Here is a 12,674-nt window from a genome sequence, read left to right on the forward strand (position 1 = left end):
ATTCCAATCTCATTAAAATCAGATCTTAGTTTTCGCTTCCACTAAACAAAGATCTGAGGACATCCCATTACGGGTCACGTCAGAACGACCTTTCGCGAATTTTGACCGACCAATGAAATGACTGACAAGAAATCGACATGAGCCAATCAGAAGGCAGCTTTCTCGAGCTTACGACACTAGTTTCAAACTGGCGACTACACTTCGAAACATAATTTGACGTATTCTCAATTAAAAAAATTGAAACTGATAAAAAGAACATTCTGGAATGGCTTATAGATGGCCTAGTTTGTATGGATATAATCATAAAACCCGTTACTGTCGTTCGGAATATCCGCTGTTAAATATTTCGAGTTTGCATGATTAGAAAACACATTCCGTCTGATCTTTGTTTAGCGATAGCGAGACCTAAGATCTGATTTTAATGAGATTGACAGAATTCATCACCAGAAACTGCTTTCAGAGAGTTTTTAGCAGTGCCACTTGTTATTGTAAGAGGCGACTAACGGGATCGGGTGGTCAGGCTCGCTGACTTTGTTGATGCATGTCATCATATCCCAATTGCGTAGTCATATAGCTGGAATATTGCTGAGTGTGGCATTAAACAACAACATGATGCATGACAGCAGCTTGAAAGTTCAATTTACATGGGAAATAAGAGACAACTCAAAGTTGACATCAATTTTTACTACTACTAAGCAACTGCAAATCCAAGCAATGAAAATAAAAGTTTAGTTGATGCTTTCACAAAGCATCCCAACTTGCTCGCTACAAAACACAGACTATTCTGAGATTCATTATGTAGTGAATCAGTAATTCACATCCACACCTTTGTAAATATATATATATGTATCAAACCACACCTATAAAATATCCTGGAAAGTGTCATGTTTATGTACACGGCAGTTGCTTACGGTGTATATACATAAACACTCATGATGTAAAAGACCAACCTGTATTGCCACAAACATGTATATGTACAGGAAAAAAACAATCATTTCATTCATGTGGTGCTGCACAGTTATCTCCCCTGACCAATGATACTGAGAGTTACCTCCCCTGGTCAGTAGTATACTAACACCCCAAATCGAAATACTTTGTAATAAGGTTCTCATGTTAATTCATAACTCCACAGCAGGGAAACTGTCTTTTGCTAACCTGTTATATATTATTGCTCAGCCAAGCAGCACTTAATAATGACTAGAAGCCATGATGACAAAGACCACACAACATTATATTGACAACCTTCCCAAATTTTTTTGATTGTTTATCCTGACAATTTTGATCAGTAACTAAAGTAACATTATTAGACACAGTACAAAATGACTAATAGTCCGCTGAATGCCCAAGATTTACTCTTTGGTTTTGATACATTACAAAATATAAGGACAGTTGACCCCGGACTGGCAACTTGGTCCTGGCCTGTACTCCTGGGCCCTGTTCCACAAAGCGATCTTAGTGCTACGTTGATCGTAAGCCTATGGTAAAGTATGGGAGTTACGACCAACCTAGCACTAAGGTCGCTTTGTGGAACAGGGCCCTGGGTACTTAACACGAGGACATCACCCTGGGATAGGTCTGAAGAAAGAATTGTGCAACAAAGTACTGGAAGTTGGCATCAGGACTGGCATCCATTACCAAGACACTAAGAAAACACATTTGCATTTGTCCGTGAGTCCGACACACAGTAGTCAGTGTGAGTGAGACGGACATGCAGCTTCACTTATCATTACATGAAACCTCCTAGTGTGAGATAGTTGGGTTTCACGCTGTTCTCAACACTGTTCCAGTTATATCCAGGCGTGTCAGCTTGATGTGGGAGGAAAGCCCGAAGTGATGCAGATCTCAGACGTTTACCACTTTGGTGATACCCATGAGCACGGGTATGGTGCGGACCAACCTAGAAACATAATTGAGGCGAAACAGAACAGTCATAGGTTTCTGGCGTACCAAAGGGACGCAACTCTGCACAGTGAATGGAGGCACCTTTGACCACATCTAGAGTCAACAACAACTCACAACTTGTACCGACTACTCATGACTCTCCCAGCATGATCTATACACCGGTATATAGTAACAAAATAATAATACTGAAAGATGTATATAAACATCTGGATTATTATAATCTTTTGTCAGGTATAACACTGAAATTGTAGTTCTTCCAAATGAGTTGAATCTCCATTGACCCTCGACCTGCTTTCTTCCACTGGTGTTGAGATTGAGATTCTTGCCTCTGTATGGCTAGTCCAGGAGAAGGTCGAGATTCTTGCCTCTGTATGGCTAGTCCAGGAGTAGGTCGAGATTCTTGCCTCTGTATGGCTAGTCCAGGAGTAGGTGGAGATTCTTGCCTCTGTACAGCTAGTCCAGGAGTAGGTCGAGATTCTTGCCTCTGTACGGCTAGTCCAGGAGTAGGTCGAGATTCTTGCCTCTGTATGGCTAGTCCAGGAGTAGGTCGTGATTCTTGCCTCTGTATGGCTAGTCCAGGAGTAGGTGGAGATTCTTGCCTCTGTATGGCTAGTCCAGGAGTAGGTGGAGATTCTTGCCTCTGTATGGCTAGTCCAGGAGTAGGTGGAGATTCTTGCCTCTGTACAGCTAGTCCAGGAGTAGGTGGAGATTCTTGCCTCTGTATGGCTAGTCCAGGAGTAGGTCGTGATTCTTGCCTCTGTATGGCTAGTCCAGGAGTAGGTGGAGATTCTTGCCTCTGTACAGCTAGTCCAGGAGTAGGTGGAGATTCTTGCCTCTGTATGGCTAGTCCAGGAGTAGGTCGTGATTCTTGCCTCTGTATGGCTAGTCCAGGAGTAGGTGGAGATTCTTGCCTCTGTGTGGCTAGTCCAGGAGTAGGTGGAGATTTTTCCCTATGTATGGCTAGTCCAGGAGTAGGTCGTGATTCTTGCCTCTGTATGGCTAGTCCAGGAGTAGGTTGTGATTCTTGCCTCTGTATGGCTAGTCCAGGAGTAGGTCGTGATTCTTGCCTCTGTATGGCTAGTCCAGGAGTAGGTCGTGATTCTTGCCTCTGTATGGCTAGTCCAGGAGTAGGTCGTGATTCTTGCCTCTGTACGGCTAGTCCAGGAGTAGGTTGTGATTCTTGCCTCTGTATGGCTAGTCCAGGAGGAGGTCGAGAATCTTGCCTCTGTGTGGCTAGTCCAGGAGTAGGTGGAGATTCTTGCCTCTGTGTGGCTAGTCCAGGAGTAGGTGGAGATTTTTCCCTGTGTATGGCTAGTCCAGGAGTAGGTAGAGATTCTTGCCTCTGTACAGCTAGTCCAGGAGTAGGTCGTGATTCTTGCCTCTGTATGGCTAGTCCAGGAGTAGGTGGAGATTCTTGCCTCTGTGTGGCTAGTCCAGGAGTAGGTGGAGATTTTTCCCTATGTATGGCTAGTCCAGGAGTAGGTCGTGATTCTTGCCTCTGTATGGCTAGTCCAGGAGTAGGTTGTGATTCTTGCCTCTGTATGGCTAGTCCAGGAGTAGGTCGTGATTCTTGCCTCTGTATGGCTAGTCCAGGAGTAGGTGGTGATTCTTGCCTCTGTATGGCTAGTCCAGGAGTAGGTCGTGATTCTTGCCTCTGTACGGCTAGTCCAGGAGTAGGTTGTGATTCTTGCCTCTGTATGGCTAGTCCAGGAGGAGGTCGAGAATCTTGCCTCTGTATGGCCAGTCCAGGAGTAGGTGGAGATTCTTGCCTCTGTGTGGCTAGTCCAGGAGTAGGTGGAGATTCTTGCCTCTGTGTGGCTAGTCCAGGAGTAGGTGGAGATTCTTGCCTCTGTGTGGCTAGTCCAGGAGTAGGTGGAGATTCTTGCCTCTGTGTGGCTAGTCCAGGAGTAGGTGGAGATTCTTGCCTCTGTATGGCTCGTCCAGGAGTAGGTTGTGATTCTTGCCTCTGTGTGGCTAGTCCTGGAGTAGGTCGTGATTCTTGCCTCTGTGTGGCTAGTCCAGGAGTAGGTGGAGATTCTTGCCTCTGTGTGGCTAGTCCAGGAGTAGGTGGAGATTCTTGCCTCTGTGTGGCTAGTCCAGGAGTAGGTGGAGATTTTTCCCTATGTATGGCTAGTCCAGGAGTAGGTGGAGATTCTTGCCTCTGTATGGCTCGTCCAGGAGTAGGTTGTGATTCTTGCCTCTGTATGGCTCGTCCAGGAGTAGGTTGTGATTCTTGCCTCTGTATGGCTAGTCCAGGAGTAGGTGGAGATTCTTGCCTCTGTGTGGCTAGTCCAGGAGTAGGTGGAGATTTTTCCCTATGTATGGCTAGTCCAGGAGTAGGTGGAGATTCTTGCCTCTGTGTGGCTAGTCCAGGAGTAGGTCGAGATTCTTGCCTCTGTGTGGCTAGTCCAGGGGTAGGTTGTGATTCTTGCCTCTGTGTGGCTAGTCCAGGAGTAGGTGGAGATTTTTCCCTATGTATGGCTAGTCCAGGAGTAGGTGGAGATTCTTGCCTCTGTATGGCTAGTCCAGGAGTAGGTCGAGATTCTTGCCTCTGTGTGGCTAGTCCAGGAGTAGGTCGTGATTCTTGCCTCTGTATGGCTAGTCCAGGAGTAGGTCGAGATTCTTGCCTCTGTGTGGCTAGTCCAGGGGTAGGTTGTGATTCTTGCCTCTGTATGGCTAGTCCTGGAGTAGGTCGTGATTCTTGCCTCTGTGTGGCTAGTCCAGGGGTAGGTTGTGATTCTTGCCTCTGTATGGCTAGTCCTGGAGTAGGTCGTGATTCTTGCCTCTGTATGGCTAGTCCAGGAGTAGGTCGAGATTCTTGCCTCTGTATGGCTCGTCCAGGAGTAGGTTGTGATTCTTGCCTCTGTATGGCTAGTCCTGGAGTAGGTCGTGATTCTTGCCTCTGTGTGGCTAGTCCAGGGGTAGGTTGTGATTCTTGCCTCTGTATGGCTAGTCCAGGAGTAGGTCGAGATTCTTGCCTCTGTATGGCTAGTCCAGGCGTAGGAATGATGGGAGTCTGCTTGAGGATAGCAGCATTGTAACCCGCATAACATATTCCAGTGATAAAAGTAGTTTCATAACTAATGTGTATGTGCATCTATCCATGCTAAATAGTTCCCCATGCTAAAAAGCCATAAAAGATTATATTGTACAGTGCGGGAGAGTAATTGATCATGATACAACAAAAATAGTTTTCTATATTGAAACATGTTGAAAATACATTCTGAATGAAAACTGAGGCACATAACCAGATTAAAATCTGATTCATTTCAAACTGTGACATCGCAATGTGCCAGATACAATAGACAGAATACAATAAAGGAAGCAGATAAATACCATCTGACATCAGGAGCTAAACAATGTGTCTGAGTGTGTGTGTGTGTGTGTGTCTGAGTGTGTGTGTGTGTGTCTGTGTGTGTGTGAAGTGCCATCTATATCGATGGTGGAGAAAAATAAGACAAACAAAACAAAGACAATAGCACTAGCATCAGGCGGAAACTAGTCACCCAATATGGGGAAACCTTGGACAACGTCGTCCAACAGACCAAACCAGCATTCTGTAAGATTCAGTCAGGAATATTCAACAACAATTATCAATTAAGCAATAACAGACGACTCAAAGCACAGCTGATTCAACTTGTAACATTTGCAACCATCTTCAATTATCCAATGTATTATATTTATTTTCCCAGACCCATTTACATCTTGTGTGTGTTTGTTGTTTAATGCCGCTCTCAACAATATTCCAGCTATATGACGGCTGTCTGTACATAATCGAGTCTGGACCAGACAATCAAGTGATCGACATCATGAGTATCAATCCACGCAATTGGGATACAATGACATGCACCAACCAAGTCAGCGAGCCTGACCACCCGATACCATCAGTCGCCTCTTACGACAAGCATAGTCGCTTTTTACGGCAAGCATAGTCGCCTTTTACGGCAAGCATGGGTTGCTGAAGACCTATTCTCTCCGGGATCTTGTGACACTCAAATAGCCATCAAATCAATTTACACTCATGTACGAACTAAAGTCTGGGCTGAATGAGAACGTCATATTGTGACGTGATTTCCAAAACGAAGCTTTGGTGGTGAGTCGGTACAGGGTAGTTATCACAACAGAACACTACACCAGATAACAGAGGATGGTTTGAGACAAATAGAAAACCTCTAACTTTGATCAAGTGATATGTGAACAAAGCTGTCTTTAATGTGACTTGGCTCAATCACAGACAAACTTGATATGATGTTCAGTCGTGCTTGATCACACATGGTGCAGGGCCACAACTAGCTGTGGTTGGTTCAATCTGTTATCAACTGACAATGCCATACGGTGAAATACCACACCATCCACAGACATGATGCAGGACACTGTACAGGGAGGAAAGTACATCTCGGACTAAAACACAAACATAACAATCTGCTAAATATGACTCAAAACATGACGCAAGAAGTGCATCCTCAAACTTAATCTGTCTGAGTTCAGAGACCTTCAGGTATGTTGTACCAGAATGGCACACGAGATTGAGTACATTCCTCAAACCGGAATAACCAACTTAAACTACATACTGACAAAAAATGTCATGAGATCTACAAATGAGTCCACATGTCCAACATATTCTACATTCACATCAATGTAGCTCATATACGACCATCAAATATATTTCATATGAATTTACGGGTGATGAGACTGATGGTGACAAATTTTACTACAGTGGGTGTTACCATGGCGATAAGGGCAACCATGGCAACAAATATAAACAAGGACAACATACATATCAATTCCCTGCCTCTCCTATACTGGCAGAAACAATAAACAATATACATCCAATCCCCTATTAATCACCACAGCATTGCATCCCAAACATCAAAGGGAGGTAACGAGGTATGGCAGACCATCTACCCCAAAAATTTATGACCGAACTACACAGAAACACAAATCAATGTCTTCAGTACAAACAGTCTACAATGTGTCCTCCGATTCAAGATAAGCTTTATATGAGATTCATGTATGATCTATTACTGAGTATGTACTCAACAGTATCCGTGCCCTGTCCCTCTAAACAATGTTTATAGTGTTTAGTGAGCGAGTGAGTAAGTATAGGCTTATACTGCTTTTAGCAATATTCCAGCAATATCACGGAAAGGGACTCCAGAAATTGGCTTCATACGGTTTAACCAGTAGGCTACCCTAGCCTACCCTAGGCTACCCTAGGCTACCCTAGGCTACCCTACCAACCATGTTATATATTGTTCTTTGCGTCAAACATTAAATCTTCAATCACCGTACAAACAAATTGCAAAGTCAGACAAAAACCTCCCAAATCAACGTTCGAGTGTCAGGGAACAAATACGTCAAATTTGGTACAAGTGTACCGGCATAAATGAAGTTACAATGCTGGGACAGTGGGAAGTCTATAAACCCTGGAGTGTGTCCAGGACCACAATCGATGATCAACTGACAGTGGCCAACTGTTTCCACCAGCTGGCCAGGATTCAAACACAATCCACACGATCGTCAAGTTGGCATCCAAGCTGACTGTTTAGATTCGAAACTTGTCGGACTTGCTGTCCATGTGTGCGAGGCGCAGGTAGAGATCCGTGCCGATGCCCTCCAGCGTTTCCAGGGTGAGGCGGCCTCCAAGATACTCAGCATAAGCCCGGGCTGTGGGTAGGCCGAAGCCGTACCTGAAACACCAGCTGTTTGTTAGCTGCGTTATGGTGACGATATGATGCCTCCTCTTTGCTATATTAGTTCGATAATGAGTGAGTGAGTGAGTGAGTGAGTGAGTGAGTGTGGTTTTACGTCACTCTCATTCCCCATAAGCTGAAAACTGAGAGAGGTCTGGCTTAATGTATGCCTACCCATCTTCCCCAGTGCAGGTCTGTCATAAAGTGTACCTACCATCTTCCCCGGTGAAGGTCTGTCTTAATGTGTACCTACCATCTTCCCCAGTGCAGGTCTGTCTTAATGTGTACCTACCATCTTCCCCAGTGCAGGTCTGTGATGTACCTACCATCTTCCCCGGTGCAGGTCTGTCTTAATGTGTACCTACCCATCTTCCCCAGTGCAGGTCTGTGATGTACCTACCATCTTCCCCAGTGCAGGTCTGTGACGTACCTACCATCTTCCCCAGTGCAGGTCTGTCTTAATGTGTACCTACCCATCTTCCCCAGTGCAGGTCTGTGATGTACCTACCCATCTTTCCCAGTGCAGGTCTGTGATGTACCTACCATCTTCCCCAGTGCAGGTCTGTCTTAATGTGTACCTACCCATCTTCCCCAGTGCAGGTCTGTGACGTACCTACCCATCTTCCCCAGTGCAGGTCTGTCTTAATGTGTACCTACCCATCTTCCCCAGTGCAGGTCTGTGATGTACCTACCATCTTCCCCAGTGCAGGTCTGTGATGTACCTACCATCTTGCCCAGTGCAGGTCTGTCTTAATGTGTACCTACCCATCTTCCCCAGTGCAGGTCTGTGATGTACCTACCATCTTCCCCAGTGCAGGTCTGTGACGTACCTACCCATCTTCCCCAGTGCAGGTCTGTCTTAATGTGTACCTACCCATCTTCCCCAGTGCAGGTCTGTCTTAATGTGTACCTACCATCTTCCCCAGTGCAGGTCTGTGATGTACCTACCCATCTTCCTCAGTGCAGGTCTGTGATGTACCTACCATCTTGCCCAGTGCAGGTCCGTGATGTACCTACCCATCTTCCCCAGTGCAGGTCTGTGATGTACCTACCCATCTTCCCCAGTGCAAGTCCGTGATGTACCTACCATCTTCCCCAGTGCAGGTCCGTGATGTACCTACCCATCTTCCCCAGTGCAGGTCTGTGATGTACCTACCATCTTCCCCGGTGCAGGTCCGTGATGTACCTACCCATCTTCCCCAGTGCAGGTCTGTGATGTACCTACCATCTTCCCCAGTGCAGGTCTGTCTTAATGTGTACCTACCCATCTTCTCCAGTGCAGGTCTGTCTTAATGCGTACCTACCATCTTCCTCAGTGCAGGTCTGTGATGTACCTACCATCTTCCTCAGTGCAGGTCTGTGATGTACCTACCCATCTTCCCCAGTGCAAGTCCGTGATGTACCTACCATCTTCCCCAGTGCAGGTCTGTGATGTACCTACCATCTTCCCCAGTGCAGGTCTGTGATGTACCTACCCATCTTCCCCAGTGCAAGTCCGTGATGTACCTACCCATCTTCCCCAGTGCAGGTCCGTGATGTACCTACCCATGCATCTTGCCAGGCGCAGGTCCGGAGTTGTCAGTGTTCATGATCTGTCCGAAGAGACCTCCATCCACGCGGTCGTCAGTCACAGCCCCCGAGGTGGTGAAATTGTAGTCCCAGACCTTAGCGAGGACCTTCGGGGGGATACCGCCACCACGGTCCGAGATCCTGCAAGAAATCACAGCTGGTGAGTGAGCGAGTTCAGTTTAACGCCACCTTGGACAGTATTCAAGTATATCACGGCGTGTCAGCTTAATGTAGCTGGAAAGGTAGAATTGAGACTAAACTTCATATACTGAGAACTGCTCAGGAGAGTCTTTGTTCTATGTGAGTGAGTGAGTGAGTGAGTGAGTGAGTGAGTAAGTGAGTGAGTATGGTTTTACGCCGCTTTTAGCAATATTCCAGCAATATCACGGCGGGGAACACCAGAAATGGGCTTCACACATTGTACCCATGTCGGGAATCGAACCCTGGTCTTCGGCGTGACGAGCGAATGCTTTAACCACAAGGCTACCCGACCGCCCCTTTTGTTCTATGTGAGTATGTATGCCCTTTATTCCAGAAATGTAGGCCCTCCATAATTCACGAACAATTTACAACGATACATTGATGAAAGGTCCGCCTTTGTACATTAATAGCAATATGAATGATCACCAAATGCTATTTATTCAATTCATGGTGTTTTTCAAAATCCAATGTTTTCTCACACTGAAACCAAAAAATTATAGTGCACCTAGTTTCCATGCATGTTGGTTGTCACAAATTTTGATAATATTGATGACATTAAAATGTCCTTTCACAGCCCTAAAATACTGACTCCTCGAATGTCATACAAAGGAAAGATCAAGAGAAAATGATCTTCATCTTCGATATCTTTCTTTTAACTTGGCTTTGTAATCTACATCGGAAACTAACATTAACATTTTACGAACAGTGTAACGTTGTGTTGCAACCTGAACAGTATCTGGTAAATGCAAAGAGTCAGTTATTTTAGAAATGCTTAAGTAAATTCTGTTGCTAAAATCGTAAATAATGTATTAAGTTCAGACAATGGGGAAATATTTTGCACGAAGAAACATAATGTTCATAATGTCAAAATGTTTCTTAGACATGATATATCTTTCAATCAGTGAGCTGAAGAAACAAACACTCTTTGCGTGTTTCCAATAACCCTGATTTAACTGAAGGAATCCATACCCATGTGCAAACAAAATATTTCTAACAAATCCGACCCATGCTTGCCTTCTGTCATTATCATGTGAAAACAAAACACAGCATAACGGATACCTTTCTAATACACCGAGTACAGCAGCATTGCTTGAATTACTAGAAATGTCTAAAATTTGTTTAAAAATTACAGCTGTACCCTTTCAATACACGGTACATGTTGGGTAAGGAAAGATATGTGAATGAACAACTTCTTTATTACAATTAGGTAGGTTCCTACACCGTTATCAAGCAAATATATTTGGGTTCTGGTAATTTATCATAGGGAGGAGGGTCATGTATTGGGAGGTTGCATGAAGAAATGTTACATAGATTGGGGGTCAACAAAATGTGATACAGTCCTGAGTGCAATCTCACCCCACACACACCCAATAATAAATGACCAGTCCCTAAAGTGAGTGAGGGAGTGTGGTTGGATTTGACTTTCACTAGTTTTAGTAAAAATCTCACGGGGCTTGAGAGTTGATATGCCAAGGCTCTATTAGTTGAGCCACCTCACCTCCAGCAGCTATCATGCTCTTAAAAGTTTGCATTTACATGAAAACTAGTTCAAATGTTTCTGCACAGAATACCAATGAATACTTCATGTGTCCTGCAATGCCTCATGAAAATAGCATTGTCACTGTGGAGATGGCCCCCTTGTGCAGAAAGCAAAGTTATTGGACATACTACTGTGTGTCCTGCAATACTTCTTGAAAACATGAACGTCACTGTTGAGATGGTCCCCGAGTGCAGTAAGCACAGATCAACCCTAAACCAGTTATCAAACAATAGCAAGCTAATCCAGTCAATATCCTAAACTGATATGATTACAGGTGTTACGACTCATGGCAGTAGAAAATGTCTGCCCCTTTCACTCTCTGCCAACATACTACAGGGATTTATGTACACCAGCCAGGATGCCAACATACTACAGGTATTTATGTACACCAGCCAGGAGGCCAACATACTACAGGGATTTATGTACACCAGCCAGGAGGCCAATATTCCCTACCAACATACTACAGGGATTTATGTACACCAGCCAGGAGGCCAATATTCTCTACCAACATACTACAGGGATTTATGTACACCAGCCAGGAGGCCAATATTCCCTACCAACATACTACAGGGATTTATGTACACCAGCCAGGAGGCCAATATTCCCTACCAACATACTACAGGGATTTATGTACACCAGCCAGGAGGCCAATATTCTCTACCAACATACTACAGGGATTTATGTACACCAGCCAGGAGGCCAATATTTTCTACCAACATACTACAGGGATTTATGTACACCAGCCAGGAGGCCGATATTCTCTACCAACATACTACAGGGATTTATGTACACCAGCCAGGAGGCCAATATTTTCTACCAACATACTACAGGGATTTATGTACACCAGCCAGGAGGCCAATATTCTCTACCAACATACTACAGGGATTTATGTACACCAGCCAGGAGGCCAATATTCTCTACCAACATACTACAGGGATTTATGTACACCAGCCAGGAGGCCAATATTCTCTACCAACATACTACAGGGATTTATGTACACCAGCCAGGAGGCCAATATTCTCTACCAACATACTACAGGGATTTATGTACACCAGCCAGGAGGCCGATATTCCCTACCAACATACTACAGGGATTTATGTACACCAGCCAGGAGGCCAATATTCTCTACCAACATACTACAGGGCTTTATGTACACCAGCCAGGAGGCCGATATTCTCTACCAACATACTACAGGGATTTATGTACACCAGCCTGGAGGCCAATATTCGGCACTGAGTTTGACAACAAAACTTCCCAAACTGGAACTAAAATGTCCCTGTTAATATTCCTGTTAATATATTTCTCATGTTATGATTAGTAGAGGTGACTTTGTAATTAACCAACAACAGGACTCATCTAGAGTCTAGGACTCATCTAGAGTCTAGTTTTACATTAACGCATTGAATGCAATGTCAGCTACCTCTGAATATAAGCAAATAATTTTTTCCGTCAAGAAATACTATCAAATTTTTATCCACAATAAAATGATATGTTTGTTTGTTGTTTCATGCTGCACTCACCAATATTCCAGCTATATGATGGTGCTCTGTAAATAATCGAGTCTGGACCAGACAATCCAGTGACTGACAACGTGAGCATCGTTCTACGCATTGGGACATGATGACGTGCATCAACCAAATCAGCGAGTCAAACCACCCGATCCCGTTAGTGGCCTTTTACGGCAAGCATGGGTTGCTGCGGACCTATTCTACCCTGTATTTCACGGGTCACAATAAAGTGAAGAATGACCACTCTTACTGTATACAACT

The 12,674-nt window shown here is 44.7% G+C and overlaps 1 protein-coding gene across 1 annotated transcript in view; it reads right to left on the minus strand.

Annotated features, from left to right (window-relative positions):
• Window positions 1-6,089: 6,089 nt before the first annotated feature.
• The window catches only part of LOC124132068 (3-methyl-2-oxobutanoate dehydrogenase [lipoamide] kinase, mitochondrial-like), a 67,932-nt gene continuing 61,347 nt past the window's right edge, over window positions 6,090-12,674 (minus strand). Inside the window, exons 10-11 of the mRNA XM_048396488.1 lie at window positions 9,141-9,305; window positions 6,090-7,592 (exon numbers count right to left, since the gene is read on the minus strand). Of these exons, the coding sequence (XP_048252445.1) occupies window positions 7,448-7,592; window positions 9,141-9,305 (310 nt within the window). The 3' untranslated portion in view covers window positions 6,090-7,447. The remainder of the gene's footprint in view (window positions 7,593-9,140; window positions 9,306-12,674) is intronic.

Source organism: Haliotis rufescens, unplaced genomic scaffold (assembly GCF_023055435.1).
Source record: "Haliotis rufescens isolate VD_foot unplaced genomic scaffold, xgHalRufe1.0.p SCAF_15, whole genome shotgun sequence".
Classification (NCBI taxonomy): domain Eukaryota; kingdom Metazoa; phylum Mollusca; class Gastropoda; order Lepetellida; family Haliotidae; genus Haliotis; species Haliotis rufescens.